The sequence below is a fragment of the Siniperca chuatsi genome, linkage group LG14 (assembly GCF_020085105.1).
Source record: "Siniperca chuatsi isolate FFG_IHB_CAS linkage group LG14, ASM2008510v1, whole genome shotgun sequence".
NCBI classification, from domain to species: domain Eukaryota; kingdom Metazoa; phylum Chordata; class Actinopteri; order Centrarchiformes; family Sinipercidae; genus Siniperca; species Siniperca chuatsi.
The window spans coordinates 27,554,396-27,574,380 of record NC_058055.1 but is presented as its reverse complement, the minus strand read 5'-3'; the positions used below and the strand labels follow the sequence as shown (position 1 = coordinate 27,574,380).

The following is a 19,985-nucleotide window of genomic DNA, read 5'->3' as shown; positions in this document are numbered from 1 at the left end:
ATGACAAAACACTTTAAAACTGACATTCCAATCAGTACTTTGTGTTAAGTGCTAATTAGCAAATGTTAGCATGCTAACACGCTAAGCTAAAATTGTGAACATGGTAAACATTATACCTGCTAAACATCCGCATATTAGCATTGTCATTGTGAGCATTTTAGCATGCTGATGTTAGCATTTAGCTCAAAGCACAGCCTCACAGAGCTGCTAGCATGGCTGTAGACTCCAGGTCTTGTTGCTTGAAACATCACTCAAATGATTAATTGATTATTAAAATAGCTGCAGATTAATTGTTTTACTAATTGTTTCAGCCCTGTTTGAAGTTGGTACAGACAAATGCAAATCTGGACTGTATTGCAGTTACGTCTAAAGTCATCAGACCTCTGCTCAGACAGCACTGTATCTGCTTTTTCTGCCTTTGTAAACATGAACCACATGATACTGTAATGTTCGTAAAGCTGAAGCACTCTCCCTCTCTCTTTCTAACAGGGCCTTGTACACATATGAGGATGACAGCAACGATTTGACACTCGCATCCTCAGGAGGTAAGTTGATGCTTTTCTGTCACCAGTCGACTCAAAAAAAATAATTTAATCTCCCCCGAATTTGACATCTTGCTGTTATTCTTTTTATGTTTTAATGAACATGGCTGCTCATAAACACGTTAACATCCTGTGTGGAGATGGTCGTAATTTGGTGCTGCAGACCTGCGGTTCTAACTCTGATGAGCTCTGCAGGTTCTGCTGTTGCTTTGGGGGGGCAAATGTTCTCGTTCTTTGTCTCCTGATTGTTACTGAGCCATCAGAGAGCTGGATTCATTATTACTACAGTTAATGACACACTGCATGATCATTACAGTTTAATGAGACTCCTCCATTTGATACACACACACATGCACTCACATGCAGTATACGCGGGTTTTCCTCATATTCCTTGCAAATATACATACTGTATGGACAAAACCCTACACTGGAAGGACTGTAGAAATAAAACGGTCTACCTATTTTAGCCATATTTATCTTGTTCATCATGTATGTAACATATAATTCTTATACATAATGTAGTAACTGAGACTCGCATGACATTATTTCTCTATATCTTTGGGTAGGAGCACACACGGTGGAAGGAAATTCAATTTGAGATATTTATTGGAGCAGTTCAAGTGTAAGAATATAAGTAAGTTATTTCTAAAGACAATAAACAGATAAATATAACCAATGGTTATTAGATATATTCACAATAAAGTTAATGATTTATGCACATACTGAAACTAAATAGGTCATAAACAGCATGTTCCAGTGGCATTTTAATATACTGTACTTACATTGAGAGGAAAAAACCTCACAATGCACTGTAATAGAGTTTTCTTTTAATGATCTTAATATTTCTCAACACAAAAAACACAGGATCCTCCTGGATAACTGAACCATATTGTGGGTTTATGTAGCAACAATCCTTTTTGAATTATTTCAGCTTTGTTTCTGAGAAATCACCAGTCAGTTTGGTATGGCAAATGGCCCTAAATACTACAACACACATTAGCCTTTAGCTGCTGTTGCTGTGGAGAAGAAGCCAGCCAGAGGCACAGATTCACCTGTTGCTGCTTAAAACAAAACACGTCGCCATAGTAACTGAATTCATCCAAAACTGACCCAGAATCTGAGAGTGAACTGATTCAAACAGTTTTATCAGGTTTTTAATTTTTGGCTTCAGCTCGTCGTTATCGGAGCACGTAACAGAATGTGAAGCTCTGCGATTGGATGTTTCTGACCTTGGGAGTCGTAGTTCACTTCTCTCCTTCAGTTGTTTGCGTCCACATGCTCGTACGGTTGGCTTTTTAATCAAAGAAGCAGATATTTTCTAATCTTACTGTTTATCTTTTGTACTGATGATTCAAGAGCCGTAGAAGTGCTCCAACCGTCAGTCGCCTAGCATTAACTGCGTTTCCATCCGCCTGTTTTTTGTTTTCAGTTTGTACATAAAAAAGTACCTGAGGAATGCAATGGAAACAGCCTTAGTGAATAAATGATGACGTACATAAACTCAAGCTTCCAGTGAAGAGCTGAAAGCATCAGATGTGTGTGGAGCGATGAGGAGGCTGTAACCTTCCTCACGTGAACACATGAAACCAACAGAAACGTCGTGTTTCCCACGTGGTTTCCCATCGTCTGAGCTTCCACTGGAGCTCTTTTAATGACGTCGTCTCGCTGCGTCCTCTTCTTCTGCGATGCTTTAACGGCAGCTGACTGGAGGATCAGCTCCACCAGCTGTTCATCTCGATGCGCCCAACTCCTAATATTCACACAACAGCGGTGGATGGATGCGCACATTAATTCACATTTTCTTTTGCCGATGTTTGTCGGAAATTTGATGAAAAAACTCGACCAAATTTGGATGGAAACTTGACTCTCTGTGAGAAAATGAACAAGATTTTTTCTTCTGGACGCCCAAAAGCCTCCTCCCTCTTCGCAGCTCTATGCACAGTACATCAAGTGTGTTACGTTAACTAGCCATTAGCATAGCCTTCTTGCCAAATTCTGTGAAGATAACATAACACAACATGGCTAAGCATTTTGACTATCTTGTTCTAAACAATGACACGAGGACTGTTCGTTGACATAAATGTTTACTTTTGAGAGCTGAACGAAGGATTTTGACCAAGTTACTTGCAGGTAAACCATTGTGTGGTGCTGTTTTCTACGAACTGTTTCGAGAAATGCGCTTACTGTTTTGCAAATGTTCAGGATGATTGGAGAAATGTTCCAAAGCGACTGAGAAAAACTGTAAGACTATCCCCAAGACTACAGCTTCCCCTGGGGGCCAAACAAACCCACCTGAGGGAATGTAACCCGACAAGGCTGGCGATATTTAGCTTCTTGTCAACAAATCCCACGAAGAGACCAAAACGCACAGTGAATTGATCCTACTAACAAGTATTGTCCGTATATCCAAAGCCTGATATCGCTTATTGCTCTGTGCTATAGACGTAACGTGTATTGCTCCGCCACTCAAAATAGTCCCCAACAAATGCATTATTTCCTCCTGTTTGCATAACATTTGCTAAAAACTACAGTGACCAGCTGTTTTTGTAAATCACTGAGCCTTTTTTTAATAAAATGAAACTAATTATTTGTGAGGTCTTCAGTAGGAACCAGTGAGCCACAGACAGACAATATGAGTAACGCCAGCCTCTGACATGTCTTCATAAACGTGGTAGATTTAGTTAAAGAGCTAGACGTGTTTCGTGGTTTTACTGTGATTTGTTTTTGATGAGAACCACGGCTTATTCTGTGAGTCTAATGTAATCATCAACGCACAGTTCCTGAATCTGAAAATCACATGAGAGGAATAAACTAGAGCTATTACAGTGAAGTGTCTGCATCTCTAATGTGTGTGTGTGTAGATATCTGTAGCGGCACTGAGATATGGAGAACGGGATCATAATCTGAGGCGTGAAACTAGCAGCCCTGAACACATTGCTGCTGAAATGCAGACGAAGAGGAAATATTCAGATCCTTTACTTTAGCAAAAGTAGCAATACAACAATATTAAAAAACTCCATTACAAGTAAAAGTCCTGCATTCAAAATATCACTTCAGAAGTATTATAATAAAATTGACAGAAGAAATACTTTTACACTTAAAGTACAGAGTCAGACGATTGTATAATACATGTATATTATAGGATTATTGTTACTGATGTACAGTATAAACATGTAAGAAGCATTTTAATATTATATCTGGTTGAGGTCAAGCTTTAACAATAGCCTATATTTTATAAACTTAATCTGCAAAGTAACCACTAACTGGAGAAGGAGTATAAAGCAGCATACTCAAGTACATTTCTAGTACCTCAGAATTGTAATTGTTGTACTAATTGTACTGTTAAGCCATCCAACACCAACCAAACACCAAATCCATCATCATTTCAGCTTCAGTTCAAATGGATTTCCTAACCCTGATAACGCAATCTTAGCAGTTTTGTGTGTGATATCCAAGAAATCTCAGAAATTCCCGATCTAAACTAAAACCCCATCATTTACCAGTGGAGGGATCTTTAGTTCAGGTTGTTACAAACTACTATCTCCAAGGTCAAGAATGAACAAATTATAGAAGATTTCAAATTTATGGCAAAACACTTTTTCCCCCACTCCTGTGAATTTCATCCAGTCAGATTTGGTACATTAAACGTCTGAATAATCCAAAAAAATATATATTAATTTCTTTTAATTTCTTCTTTTTTGCTATGATTTACCATGATGGCCTGTTTGACATTAAATTACATAACTCTTAACAATATGTGGGGAAAATTGCAACCAAACTTAGTTGACTGATTCAAATATAAACTCTGTGATCCTAAAAGATTTGATGGCATTTCACAAACAAGCGGTGCTACAGTAACCGCTGTACAAAGCCTCAATGTTCCCAGACAGGATTTAGGTATTTTTAATGATTGTTTACCACTACGGGGGCAGATTGAAAGTTCAAAACATTTGCTGTTATTAAAATAGCACATTTAGAGGATTGTCTGGTTTTGGCAGAGTTACATTATATGATCTCTGATTGCTTTTTAAGTTTCTTTCACAAGTTGATTAATTTGTTGATTTGTTTTAACCAGTTTGTGTATTTCGACGGCTGGACGTTCGCAGCTTCTCCCTGACGGAGGTCGGTCTAACAGAAACATTAAAACTCTTGTTCTGTGGTGCAGGAGGCGGTCTGGCAGAGATCACGCTGACCTTTGACATCGGCAGGGTGATGTACGGCTTCTGCAGCCTGAAGGAGCCCACCTCCGCTCTGCCACGATACATCCTCATCAACTGGGTGAGTCGCCGGGTCAGGGGGGAGACGAGAGGGGAGGGGAGGGGCGTGACGCAACGCCAAGCACCCTGGGCAGCGCACACACACACACACACACACACACACACACTGGAACGTCCTCAAAGGTAATTAAGGGAGAGTCATTTTATTTAACAAGGACACACCATGTCAGTGACGTGCAGGGCCTGAATCCACATTATCCAATCACAGAGCTGCAGCCTCAGCAAAGACAGGAGCAGCAGCAGCAGTTTAGAGCTGCAGTTTATTTGGTACACCTGTACAATCTACTGCAATCCAATACAACTTTTCTGCTATTAAGACTACTTATATTATCTCTTATGTTATTATAGAGGTGCTAATTCAATTGGACGTTTTAGCACTGAGGCCATAGTTAGTGGTGGCGTTGCACTGGACTGCATTATATTGAAATGTGCCTCTAATATTCTTCCTCCCTCGTGTTTGTAAATGGGAAGGACAAGAAACAGCTCCGTATAACGCAGTCCAGTACAACTCCACCTTTAAGCTGTGACCTCAAAAATAAACATAGCATTGAATTTACGGCAATGTCGCCAAAAACTGAACATTATAAACGTTGTGAAGGCAGACGTCATGGCAGAGCTGTTGTACTGAACTGCGTTTGCACTGATTGCACAGGTGTGCCTAATAAAGTGGCCGCTGACTTTACGCTGATGTTGCCATCTACAGGCAAAGAAAATAATGGTTCCTCCAGTTCTGACAATGGCTCCACCTGCAGGCAAAGAGGGTTACAACAGCTTTTGAATTTGTTTTGCTGTTTTTATGTTTTTTTGAGTTTTACATTAAACACTTACACAACATCATATTTCATGCCTGTCCATCCTGGACAAAGGATTCCTCCTCTGTTGCTCTTCCTGGTGTTTCTCTCATTTTTTCCTTTTTAAAGGTTTTTCTGTTGCGTTTTTCCTGATCTGAACTGAAGGTGCTGTACAGACTGTAAAGCCCTCTGAGACAGATTAGTTTATTTGGGCTATATAAATTGACTTGACTAGTCAAACTGGCCTTACACTAACTGTTGTCCTGGCGGCACAAAAGATGAGTGCGATAGTTAATTTTGTAAGCTGAAAAGTTTAGCCGACTGATATGAGAATATTTGACAAAAAGACGTGTGCCATAGTGCCTTTTATTATCTCGCTCTGTTGAAAATGTTCTTCGAACCAAAAAAGGAAAAAAACTGCTTCTTCTGACAGATTAAAAACAAACTCTCAGATGAGTCACGTGATCTGATCAAAATTAAAACAATGCAAATGCGCCCCGCGCCCTCTCTTCGCATTTTGACCGCAGATTTCAAATTCTGACCCACTGAGCCGTGTTTGCATGTGACCGTCAGCAGTACAGCAAAAGCTGTAGTCAAACCTGAAACTAGTGACTAGTACTAGTTAATAGTTAAAACAAATACAACTGGAAATGAAACAGCTTTTGACAATATGATTTAATTTCTTTCAAAGTTTGTAAAACTTTCAAGTGACTTGAACCAAAAAAATCAGTTGGCAGAACTGGTTAATTTTATAAACAGAGAAGTGAGTAGACACAACCAGTTCAGTAAATTCAATAAGAATTTTATTTTGAGTTTTCTCAGCTTCTACATTTTTACAGTGCACTGTTCTGGACTTGTCATTTTTCATAAAAGCACTGGTGTACGAGAAGTATACATGTAGAAACAGCAAAGTTTGCAGATTATACACTAACCTCACTGCTTACTTTGAGAGTTGGCATAACGACGTATACATCGCTGCTCGCTGTGCTTAATGGGAATTATCACCAAGTCACTTTTAACAAATCAGATTGATATTTTTATGTCCAAAAGAAGAGCGCAGCCCCATCGGACACATGAGCACCAAGACTTCTGATCAGATGAATGCACAGCAGCAGTTCGGGCTGGACAGTCATTGACTGTGGACTCATTGGCTCAGGTAGTCAGGTGTTTCTGACGGTTTCATGGATTTGTGTCTGCGAAGAGCGCAAGATGACGTCTTTACAGTGTTGTATGTGGTGGTTTTAACAAGCAAGCAGATGTAGCAGTGAGTGTTACAAAGATTGAAGCTTCCAGCCACGGGCCGCACAGAGCGAAGAAGTGGAGTCGAGTCACCAGAGATCACCATTTCATTCATGATGAAAATGCAGTGTAACAGGAAGAAATGAATCTTTTGTGATGTTGGAGCTCATTTTATCGCAGTGAGAGTCTCCAACAGAGTGCACAGTTCACCTGAGAGCATTAAGATGAATTTTTACTTTCTGACAACAGCAGGAGCGCCCTGAGAGAGTGCAGAGAGAAGGAGAGAGGTAGAAATTAAGTTTATATACTACTAATTGGTTTTGCCAGTTAGGTTTTTAGGGAAACGTACTCGCTGCCTGGTTTATTTCAAGTAACAGTAACTGTTTTGTACCACACACCAACTGTGCATCCTAGAAATGAGGTTTATACACTAAATGTGCAACAGCAAATAAACGTAAATTGTGTTTTTTCCTTGCCAATATAATGAAAAAATGCTGTTAATTAATTAACGTATCTGGCAAGTCTCAAAATGATTTGCTGCATTTGCCCGATGTTGTTTACCGATGAAATAGTTCATTTATTTTCCTACAATATCTACTTAAAGCCCAGGCTGGATGTATTTCCCTAGGTGAGGTGGGGGGATTTTAACATTTCCTGCCCTCGTCAGTGATTTTAGAATTTGGATGTCACTGTGGACCTTTTCAATATTAAACCAGGACCACGATATTTCCCTAACCAAAACTAAGTGCTGTGAGTTGTTTGTGAGGAAAACAAATGAAATATGTTGTCACTAGACATATTGCAGATACGTTCATTAAAAAGTTTCATCACTGTTGCTAAGAAAAACGTGGTGGCATTATGTTTCTCTCAAACTGTATTTGCTGTTGCGAATTAGTAGAATATAAATGGAAAATCTGGGAGACAGAGTTGAATGGAAAAAGGGGCAGAAAGCGACGGAGAGATCCGGTAATTACAGTGAATGGAGACTGAGAGAAAGAAAGAGACATTTGGTGTTTAAATGAGACTGGGAGCAGAGCCAGAGGAGTCCGTCATAATGTGACACAGCAACAGCCAAAAGAGCACCAGACCGTAGCAAACTGGGTCAAAACAGGCCGAACTGTGCCAGAAATGGGCCAAAAATGAACAAAGTGCACAAAAACTTAGCGAAAATGAACAGAAATACACCCAAAAATTCACCCAACTGTGCCAAAATGTACCACAAAGTCTCAAATATACTGCACAAACATTCAAGTCATCTCTGTTGCTTTCTCCTCTTCAGTCTGTCAGACGGACACGGATAGCTAAAGTGGTTAAATGTTATTATTGAGAGATAAATTGCCATGAATTCAGATGAGCTCGGGCCGTTTTCTCCTGTTTCTTTCTCTCTGTAATTGCTGCTTACTGCGTTTGCATTGTGTTGGTTTGAATGAGCTGTGATTACTGAATCACATCCATCCTGTTATAAAACAACTGTTTCAATAACTGAACATGATCGCGGCTGAACAAACGGCCTAATGAGACCACAATGGGGGGGAAAACTGTCCTCGTGAATCTGATCACTTGGAAGAAACTTAACAGAAAGCCATCAGCTGCTGTGACGTTACTTGGGCTGCTGTTTCTCTCCCTCAGGTCGGGGAAGACGTGCCTGATGCCAGGAAGTGTGCCTGTGCTAGCCACGTCGCCACCATCGCAGACTTCTTCCAGGTCAGACCCACCACGGTACTTTTACATATTACTAAATCCAAACTCAATAAGTATACAAATGATCTTTTATATGCATTAACATGTTTTATTTTCTTGCTTATTTCTTTGGATCCTTATTAGCTTCTGCTGACCACAATGACTTTCGTAACTTGGTTCTTAAAACAAATATATATATTTGTATATCTATATCAGTAACAGGGCTGCCGCTAACGACTATTATTGTATAGATTAATCGATTTAATTTTCCTCCAAAAAATGAAACTGAGCATTTAATCTGAGCTGATTTCATTTTGACAAACTGTATGTCGTTGTATAATGCAGCCCAAAACAAAATGCAAACACAGGTTTACATAGTAAAGTGCAAAACTGCAGGTTTAAACTCCAACTTGGTAAAAATAAACACACGCACCGTCAGTCATCGTAAAATAAGCGTAAAGATTCTAACCTGAACATTTTCACAAACACTTGTTCAATGGGATTTCTAAAAGGTAGCAGGCAGACGACTTCATGGCTTTATATTAAACAGCTACAAGGACAAAACATATTAAAAAGCTCTCCTTACTAACCAATAGACAACACTATGGTTTCAGAAACGCGACCCGACGTCACGCTGCGGTGGCCAGACCGGCCTCGCTCCTCCCCAGTTCATAGACCAGACTATGATACTCTCCCAGTTGTGCAGCAAACGGCCCACGAGCGGGCGATGCAAGCAATAGGAAACAACAGAGCGGCTAGCTAGCTAGTTCGCCGACTTCCTTCCTCACTCTCTGACATTTCATCTGGTGTTTCCCTGGAAGTTACAGCGACTACAGGGCGTAAAGGGGAAGTGACGCCATTGCCAGGCGGCCACATGAATAAGATTACGTATTTCTCTGGGTTTGAACATTGTTGGAAACACTTGGGATAATCTAACATAGGTCTAGTCGTTTTTAGACATTTTAATGCGATTACTGATCACAGGGCCATCTTGGAAACTATTAGGTCAGTTTCAGGTGAAACTAGCTAATCAACAGATACTCAGGTAGACTCCTTCCTGAGGGCGGGGCTTAAGCAACACAGAGTAGCTTAAATTTCCAGTTCCCGTCCAATTTTTTCACAATTGAGAATGACTTCCGGATGGGAGCCGAAACGTCTTGATTCTGAAAACAGTGTCCAGACGACTACGACTGAAACCTTTTCTACGATGCGGAAATGTTATATATTCTACCTTTAAACCATAAATTGCAGCTAAGCTAATGACAGAGCGACAGGTGATTTCTGTGTCCTGTAGAAATCACCTGAACACCTCTAGAGGTCATCTTCAGCGTCAGGCTGCACGCCTGGTTTAACTGAAGTTAAAGTTCAGTAGAAGGACAGATTTCTACAGCACAAATGATTTTATTAACATCTTAAAGGTCAAATCTTTCATCTTGTGTGATATTATGAAGGCAACGCTATCTAAAGTTCAAACTCTCGTGTTATCGGGTGATTAGATGCATGTACATGTATGAACTCATGCAGGAGATCTGAAGCAAATGTGTTTGTTTCATAATCTGCTTTAGTTTTTTTTGTCACATGCAGAATGTTTGAATATTCGTCTGTTTTCAACCAACTCTGTTGAAAAGGAAGCTACAGCACATTAAACCTGTGGGAGGATCAAAGAGGAGGAACAAGTGTGTGTGTGTGTGTGTGTGTGTTACTGTGCATGACTAATACCATCTCTTTTTAAAGTAATCTCTCTGAGCTGAATGACAATCCTCCTCTCACCCACCGAGCATGTGTGTGTGTGTGTGTGTGTCATACACAGCAGTGTATTCACACCTGTACACCTGGCTGAGTGTGTATTTTTGGATTTGTAGAGTAGAGATCGAGATTAAAAAATATCGAGTTCTCTCTTCCACACAGCCTCGACTTCATCACACTGACGGTGCTTTCAATGACCCTTTTTGGGATAGTACACACACACACACACACACACACACAGTCCAGCAGTCTTTATTGACATGAATAATCTGTAATATGATCAATGATGATGACAAATGATGAATACTACTATAGTACTATAAAATATACTACACAAGACATTATTTCATATTAAAGCTATCAGAAATAAAATTGAATAAAATCTAGTAGGACTTTTGTATTGAATAAAATTACAAGATGAAATTAGAAGTTCATTTTGTGTGTGTGTGTGTATATGTGTATGATTTACCAGTGAACACTAATAACAATATTAATAATAAAAAGGAGTATAAGATATATATAATCGGAGGCCTGACGTACATCCAGCTGGTCAGTCTGATTCCCTCATATCTCCCTCTCTCCGCAGGGGGTGGAGGTCATCATCAACGCCAGCAGTCTGGACGACATCGACCCATCAGCCATCGGGCAGCGACTGACCAATGGTACGGCAGCAGTGGTGGCGAGTCCGGTCCTGAGCCGCCTGAGAACCCGAGACGAAGAGCACGGAGACGTGGTACGAAGAGAGAGGGAGAGTAGACTCACACACACATAGAAAGTAACTCGTGTTTTTAGACCAGTGCCATTAATTCAAGTTTAATCTTCTTCTTCTCCCTCGGCGCATTTATCAGTCAGCATCATTAATGCTCGCCTCGCCCTCCCCTTCCAAGCGTGTAGGAGAAACCACAGTGGCCACGAAAAATGCGAACGGCCCTCTCTAGAGCCGGTGTTTGGTTTGTCCGTTCTGGGCTACTGTAGAAAGATGGCGGTGCAACATGGCGGCCTCCGTGGAAGGGGACAAGCTCCCTCTGTAGATATAAACGTCTTATTCTAAGGTTACGAAAACACAGCGGTTCTTATTTTCAGGTGATTAAACACTAATGAAAACACACTTATAAATATTATATTCCATTTCTGCCGACAGCTGCTCCTAAATGTTCCACACTCGACCTTTAAATGTTGTTAAATGTTTCTTACTTGTAACTTGTACGTTTACTTGCTTACTCTGCCTGGTACAAACTTACTGTGTTGTGTTTAATAGAGTTAAATTTAACTTGCAGTTGCGATATTGGTTAGAAAAATCGTTTTTTATGGATGCACCATTAAATCTCTTGCACATCATTTTACACACGTTTTGCCAAAATTCAGCCTCAGATATTTGGAAATTTTGTTATCTCCACTAGAATGGCCGTGTATCAAACAACTGTGAAACATGGAGCTGAACTATTACTTTATTTCACAATATACAGAACAACATGTATCTGTATGTGCAGCAGCAGAGAGCTTCAGACAGGACTTCATACTGCGTCTCTTTGTAGCGAATAGTTATTACACCTCCCACCTGTAAAGGTCATTTATACGCGCTCACACACACACATAAAGACACACATAAAATACACACACTGTTCACCTGGCTGTTGTTGTGACTAAAGAGACCTAAGCTTTCTCTCTCTCTTTATCTCTCTCTACCCTCCGTCTCTCCCGATGCAGGGCACAGTGTACGAGAAGACCAATGCAGAGGTGGAGATGAAGAAAATCAATAGAGAGGAGTTTTGGGAGAAGGCCAAGGTAGGTGTGGAATCGGAAAGAAGGAGGGAGTGAGCGAGGAAAAATTAAGCAGTATGAAGGAAGGAAAAAAGAGAAGAGCAGGAAAAGATGGAGGCAAGGAAAGAAAGCACTAATGAGAAACAATTTAATCCTGCGTCATTGTTCAAATAAGCAAAGTTAAAGGATCATTTGGATTTATTACATCTTGGGTCGTAGCTTTGTCCATCATTTCTATCACCTGTGATAACATTGTACTCACCGCCACTTTATTTGGAGGTTAAACTGAAAGTGAGCATGCTCGAAATGTTGGGGAAAATCCCCTCATGAAAACTTCAGCTAACAATTAGAGTAAGTACGTCAAAGTTGAACCAGAAGTTGGTCTGTACCAACTTGTGTGATCGCCTGACTGCTCGTGTTTCTTCAGGCTTCTTGTTACTGATGGCATTGTGTTGCCAGATCGTAGCTATTAACTTGTTGTTTTTACTGATATGAATGATAACCAAAAGGACAAAAAATAGACCCATGTTGTAATAAATCGGAATGATCTATTAAGGTATCATTTGTTTGTTTTTTTCTGAAGACAATTGTAAATAATAGATCATAGTACAACGTTTAGGAAACCTACATTGTAACAAACATGTATCACCATTCACCAGGAGTTTATTCTCAATAGCAGAGTTTAAAGGAATAGTTTTAACAGTTTGGGAAATACGCTTATTCGCTTTCTTGCCGAGTCTTAGCTTAGCTTAGCACAAAGACTGGAAACAAAGGGAAACAGCTAGCCTGGCTCCGTCCAAAGATAACAAAAAACACCTGCCAGCACCTCTAAAGGTCACTGATTAACACATTATATCTTGTTTTGTTTTTTTTATCCATACAAAAAAGTGTGAAAACAACACGTTGCAGTGTTTTGGGGGGTGGTGGACCGTGTCTTGGCTCTGAGCAGTTGCCAGGCAACCAGCAGATACTTCTCAGAGCCGAGAAATTGTCCATCACCCCCCCAAAAAATTGCAAAATGTTGTTTTTACACTTTTTTTGCACTGATTTAAACAAACGAGATATAACGTGTTAATTAGTGAGTTTTAGAGGTGCTGGCAGGTATATTTTGTTACCTTTGGACAGAGCCAGGCTAACTGTTTCCCCCGTATACAGTCTTTATGCTAAGCTAACCTGCTGCTGGCTGTAGCTTCAGATTTACCGTACAGTGGTATCAATCTTTTCATCAAACTCTATGCCAGAAAACAAATAATCGCGTTTACCAAAATGTAGAACTATTCCTCATAATCTGAATAAATACAATCATGTGAATCCCAGTTGTGTTTGGAATCGAGTGGAAGTAAAGAACAAAGTTAAACGTCTGCGTCCTCCGGCACATTCAAACAAAATGCAAAATGACAGCGTGCTTTATCGAGCTGCAGGGTGTTCACTGGATCTGCCCTTCACAGCTTCAGAAACTCTGAAACTGTAGATATCGAGTTGGCAGCAAGGTTCAGCATCATGACTAAATTAACTGGAATAGTCGACTGACAGATAATTAGTCGACAGTACTTTTGATAATGGATTAATACTTAAAGCCATTAACAAGCGAAATGTACTGCTTTTCTCTGTTTTATATCATTGTAAACTGAATATCTTTGGGTGTTGGACTTTTAGTCAGACAAAACAAGACATCTGAAGACATCACCTTGGACTTTGAAAGACTCTGATGGACATTTTTTACTGTCTTCTGACATTGTACGTCATTAGTTGCAGTCCCTGGAACATTCCTGCTCAGTTAAGTTGTGTTTTTCTGTGTTTGCTCTCCAGCGCGAGGAGGAGATCAGGAAGGAGGAGGAGAAGAAGAAGGCAGCAGAGGAGCGGCAGCGCTACGAGGAGGAGCGAATGGAGCTGGAGAGGAAAGAGCAGGAGAACCGAGAGAAGAGGTACCGCGAGAGGGAGATGCAGATTGAGGAGCACAGGTGAGGACCTGATACACAAACACTAATAAATAAATAAAAAAATCTATTTCAGGAAGGATTCTTCTACAAAAGCAATTTGCAAGAGAAGCTAACGAATCACAAATGGTAGCGCTGCATCTCAAAAGTGAAGCATTTAAAGTTGTGAGTCCTGCAGGAGTCTCGTATGCTCATGCACGAGCCGCAAGTATGATGTTTGTTTGGATTACTGAAAACTTTGCGTAACTCATGTTGCAAATTTAGTGAAACTGTTTAGCGAGATTGTTAAACTAACCTGGGCCCTGTTTCCAAAAGCATCTTAAAGCTAAGATGATCATAAAATCCATCTTTTGAACCTTCTTAAGCTTAAGAGGTGTTTCCCAAAAGCATCATAACTGAATACCCTCATGTAGAGAGCGTCCTACCCACTCGTAGGAGGCCGAGAACGTCTTAAGCTCAAGAACCTGCAGGAGGAACCAAAAACTTCCTGTTTTATTGAAGCTTTGATTGTTTTTGTTCATTTTTAAATCTATACCTTTATCATGAACACTGAGGTTCTTTAAGTGGCATTTGATGCAAAATGAGTGACATTGTTTAAATTAGAAAAATCAGAAAATAAACTAACACATGCACAAATTAATTCAACATTTGATCTGTCAGTTTCTGTCGTCCTCGTCTTCCTCTTCTCGTCTAATATCTTCATCTTTTCGGGCTGAAACGGTCCCGTATCTTCTCTTTTCTTCTTATTTATGGTGCATATGTTGTTTGTCACATGCTTATATACAGCAGGTCTAACAGAGAAATGATGACCTGCATATTCATGAAGCTTCTTCATTTTTGGTTTAATATGAGCTTAACATCTGCCTCAAGCAGCAGCTAAATCTTTCTTTCTTAAACTTGAACATGAATTATAAAGGGCAGCAAGCTGAAAGCTGTAGAGTGTTTACTGCACATCAAGCTTCACTTTCATACTGAACAACTCCAAGTATGAAACATTTCTGGATTCTTGATTATTATTGTGTCTTTGTGTCTCTTTATAAATATGCAAAATTACTTTAAAGTTACTGTAAAGCACCATGGACAGCTGACGTTAAGAAGCTCTAGCGTGTAGAAATTTAACCTCTTGTCATTGTCTGAAGACTTGTGGCTTCTGGTCAGTTTGGTGTTTAAAGAGTCAGGTATTTTCCAAGTCTCGGGAGTGTAAAGTATTATCTAATCTGTGTGTTTATGTGTGTGAGAACAGGAAGAAGCTGCAGGAGGAGGAAGAGGCCAGAGAGAGGTTGCGGGACCAGACCTCCATAGTAAGTTTCTATGTTTTGTGTGTTTTTTCAGTGAAATCAGTAATTATGACTCACTGGTCATTAATCATTCATTGCAGTAAAAAAAATGAAGTGTCCAACACAATTTTAGTTCAATTGCGACATCAGTGTTACAAATATACACTTCTGTTCTGCCACATATCTGCATTTATACAGTGAGGAAAATAAGTATTTGAACACCCTGCTATATTGCAAGTTCTCCCACTTAGAAATCATGGAGGGGCCTGAAATTGTCTATCAGCTAGAATTCTGACCCTCAAAGACCTGTTAGTCTGCCTTTAAAATGTCCACCTCCACTCCATTTATTATCCTAAATTAGACGCACCTGTTTGAGGTCGTTAGCTGCATAAAGACACCTGTCCACCCCAAACAATCAGTAAGAATCCAACTACTAACATGGCCAAGACCAAAGAGCTGTCCAAAGACACTAGAGACAAAATTGTACACCTCCACAAGGCTGGAAAGGGCTACGGGGAAATTGCCAAGCAACTTGGTGAAAAAAGGTCCGCTGTTGGAGCAATCATTAGAAAATGGAAGAAGCTAAACAGGACTGTCAGTCTCCCTCGGACTGGGGCTCCATGCAAGATCTGACCTCGTGGGGTCTCAATGATCCTAAGAAAGGTGAGAAATCAGCCCAGAACTACACGGGAGGAGCTGGTCAATGACCCGAAAAGAGCTGGGACCACCGTTTCCATGGTTACTGTTGGTAATACACTAAGACGTCAAGGTTTGAAATCGTGCATGGCACGGAAGGTTCCCCTGCTTAAACCAGCACGTGTCCAGGCCCGTCTTAAGTTTGCCAATGACCATTTGGATGATCCAGAGGAGTCATGGGAGAAAGTTATGTGATCAGATGAGACCAAAATAGAACGTTTTGGTCATAATTCCACTAAACGTGTTTGGAGGAAGAAGAATGATGAGTACCATCCCTACTGTGAAGCATGGGGGTGGTAGCATCATGCTTTGGGGGTGTTTTTCTGCACATGGGACAGGGCGACTGCACTGTATTAAGGAGAGGATGACCGGGGCCATGTATTGCGAGATTTTGGGGAACAACCTCCTTCCCTCAGTTAGAGCACTGAAGATGGGTCGGGGCTGGGTCCTCCAACATGACGATGACCCGAAGCACACAGCCAGGATAACCAAGGAGTGGCTCTGTAAGAAGCATATCAAGGTTCTGGCGTGACCTAGTCAGTCTCCAGACCTAAACCCAATAGAGAATCTTTGGAGGGAGCTCAAACTCCGTTTCTCAGCGACAGGCCAGAAACCTGACTGATCTAGAGTAGATCTGTGTGGAGGAGTGGGCCAAAATCCCTCCTGCGGTGTGTGCAAACCTGGTGGAAAAACTACAGGAAACGTTTGACCTCTGTAATTGCAAACAAAGGCTACTGTACCAAATATTAACATTGATTTTCTCAGGTGTTCAAATACTTATTTGCAGCTGTATAATACAAATATATAGTTAAAAAATCATACATTGTGATTTCTGGATTTTTTTTTTTTTTTTTTTTTTTTTTTTTTTTTTTAAGATTATGCCTCTCACAGTGGGCATGCACCTACGATGACAATTTCAGACCCCTCCATGATTTCTAAGTGGGAGAACTTGCAAAATAGCAGGGTGTTCAAATACTTATTTTCCTCACTGTAGCCTGAGCTCATACAAGCTAACACTGGTCCCTTGATGGACTTTCATTAATGACAAGATTCTACTTATACTTGTGTGATAGCAAAGGAAGTGAAACCCCTTACTCCCGGAGACTCAGTTCTTTATGTTACTATAAAGTGCTGTTCAGGTTTCTTGACTGTGTTTTTGTAGCTCCCTCTGCCCATCAAATCATGACTTCCCTTCCCGAAAGACCATGAAGACGTGGTTTGCACGCCTCTGGTTTTTGTGCCGAGGTCATACTGCGACACAAAAATTAAATGAATTTGTCTGACGGTGGGGTTTATATTTTGAAGAGAGTGATTATACGCTGTGTGTGCTTTACAAAAATGTTAATTCTGGCAGTGAGAGTATGTGTGTGTGTGTGGTTTATTATTTACAAGCAGACATAAAACCATTAAAACATCTTGCAATCAGCTGCCTGCTGCGTCGTAGCGCAGCTGTGATATTTCAGCTAATGTCCTGAACATCTTAAACTCTGTCCTTGTGGTGAGTTCATGCACATGCAGAGGGTGCACAGGGAACTTGCATTGTGTGTTAGTGATGGAAGCGGCAAAGAAACCAGCAGGTTATCAATGACTTCCCCAAATAATCACACCACAAGGAACCATAATGCTTTTCTAGGGGAGGGCAACAAGAGAGCAGAGTCTCTAACTGATACTATACACCCCTTTTCTGAAATATGGAAGTGTTCATCCAAAGAATTCAGTTTATATTCAACTGTTTTGCGTTAGCTAAAAATATGTTTTGAAGAAAACTTAGTGCCAATCGGATGACGTTTTATCGACACATCTGCAAAAGTTCATATAAAAAGACAACAAGAAAGATGCTAAAGAAAGCACACAAACTATTAAATGGGTAAGATACAATAATCATAAATAAAAGACTACAGAAAAAAATAAATGTTTAGATGTTTCTACAGGTCTTAAAAAGTCTTAAATGTTTTCTGTTGCACGCTGTATGTAGATTTGAGCAAATCCTTCAATGAACTTGAATTAATCATTCTAAAATGGTTAATCCACTCATCCATTTTCTGCCACTAATCCATGTCCAGGTTGCATTAATTAATTATATCATTAAGGAATTTTTGTTATAATATATAAAATAATAAATAATTCTAGACTTCCACTTTGATACTTTGGTCGGTATGATCGTGCAGCAGGTATTAACTGAGTTCTGTGTGGTATTAAAGTGTCGTAAAAGGGGTGCTGTATGGAGGTATGTGGACCCAAAAGCAGATGACGAGGAAGCGGTCTCAGGGTGAAGTAGCCGGATGACTACCGTGTTTATTGTGGGGTGGAATGCAGGCAAGTACAGGCAGAGGTGAGCAGACAGCTAATGAGCAGACGAAATCCAAAATCCAAAAATGGTCCACCGGAGAACAAAGAATCCAAGATAAACTCACAGTCAAGGGCTCGGCAAGGACCAACACCATGTGTACAACAATGATCCAACACAGAACAAAGAAAAGACCCAGACTAAATACCCCAGGGGAGGTGAGACAACGAGACACAGGTGCAAACAATCAAGGGAGGACCAACAATCAAAACTGGAGGGAAAATACAGACAGGAAGTAAAAACACAAGACACACAAGGGAAGAAGAATACTACCAAAATAAACCAGGAAGTGACAACACCAAAGCTACCACATAAAGAGGTCTTAAAAAGTCTTAAACAAACGATAGTCTAACAATACATCAAGTCTTCAGGAAAGCTGTGTGTAAAAACTAAAGGCAGCTTCACCAGATTTTTTGAATTGACCCTTACATCAAGATGTTAGATGACCTGAGCGGTCTGCATGGATTAAAGCTTTTAGAAAATGTGCTCACACTAAACCTCAAAACAAAAAAAAAAGCGTCATTGTTTCTTTCATTTCTGGTCAGTCAACACTGTAGTTTCTCTGCTGTGTTGATCTGGTGACTGAAACAAACGCAGCGTCTGTCGCCCCTCGCTGGTGGCCTCGTGTGACCATTGCCTTCTGCTTCATGAGCTGGATTTGCGTTCAGTCACGCAGGACTCATGTAGAGTCTGGACTTCAGAACATCCCTGGAAAATCCTTGTCATCTGTTTTAGTTCTGAATGATTTTCTTTAAGTTCGAATCCTCTAATTACTGTTTTTTTTTTTTCTTTTGAATCTTCATCTGTGTTATTCTCCTCTGCAGGCAGCAGAGCCGAGCCTCGAGGACCTCAACCTGGACAAGAAGGAGTCCGAGGTGGAGGTGAGTCTGCAAGACAATAAGAGAGTCAGAGAAATGAAAGGAAATAAATGAGGTCAAATAACAGAAGAAAAGGTCATTACGGCACACAGACAAATGTATAAAATGGGGTTGGTGGAAGGATGGTACAGTCAGTACGTCTGGAAAGTAAGGAGTGCTGATTTTGAAAGAAGAAAATACATCTTGCCCTGAATTTAAATTTCGGATCACCCAGTGGAAAGCCTCTTGTTTTAACGTCATGTATTTTAATGTATAATGTACGTATACTTTGGATCAGCCAGTTTCAGGAGCTGGAATGATCAGTATTATATAAAGTAACAGTGTTTTATTGGTTTATTACCCAGAATCTTTTATTAGCTGCCCAAACTCACACTCCTGTGAGGCAAAACTGTTTTTATTAGATCAATCTGGTCATTACAAAAACAAAAAAAGGGATATTTTGTCTCGACAGCTAATGGTTAAAACCAGGAGATCCACTGATGTTCAACATCGGGAGATAAAGCTTAATAAATCATTCATGGAGCTTTGTTTGTTAGCTGTTCCTTGTGCTAAACATCAATATAATCCAGACTGCTGTGTAGTCTATATTTATCTATCTGTGTGTGTGTGTGTGTGTGTGTGTGTTTGTGTTTCCAGGAGGCGAAGGCCATCATCGCTCAGCGGTCAGGAAACCCTCGAGAGTTTTTCAAGCAGAAGGAGAGAGCCATGACCATCAGTGTCGACACCTCGCCCGTGTCCGTCCACAGGACCGGTAATCACTTTAAAACTCACCTAACTCTTCTAGGTTCAGTTTATTCTCAGGGAAAACTGCAAA

At 40.4% G+C, this 19,985-nt stretch overlaps 1 protein-coding gene across 7 annotated transcripts in view; it reads left to right on the top strand.

Annotated features, from left to right (window-relative positions):
- dbn1 (drebrin 1) overlaps positions 1 to 19,985 on the top strand; it is a 136,095-nt gene that overhangs the window by 98,925 nt on the left and 17,185 nt on the right. For 5 of the 7 annotated variants that reach the window (XM_044221171.1, XM_044221169.1, XM_044221175.1 and 2 more), the window contains exons 2-10: positions 490 to 545; positions 4,708 to 4,820; positions 8,479 to 8,568; positions 10,862 to 11,008; positions 11,983 to 12,060; positions 13,846 to 13,997; positions 15,217 to 15,274; positions 19,118 to 19,174; positions 19,808 to 19,922. In XM_044221171.1, coding sequence (XP_044077106.1) covers positions 490 to 545; positions 4,708 to 4,820; positions 8,479 to 8,568; positions 10,862 to 11,008; positions 11,983 to 12,060; positions 13,846 to 13,997; positions 15,217 to 15,274; positions 19,118 to 19,174; positions 19,808 to 19,922 — 866 coding nt within the window. The remainder of the gene's footprint in view (positions 1 to 489; positions 546 to 4,707; positions 4,821 to 8,478; positions 8,569 to 10,861; positions 11,009 to 11,982; positions 12,061 to 13,845; positions 13,998 to 15,216; positions 15,275 to 19,117; positions 19,175 to 19,807; positions 19,923 to 19,985) is intronic. The other 2 variants (XM_044221170.1, XM_044221173.1) reach the window with 1 other exon arrangement.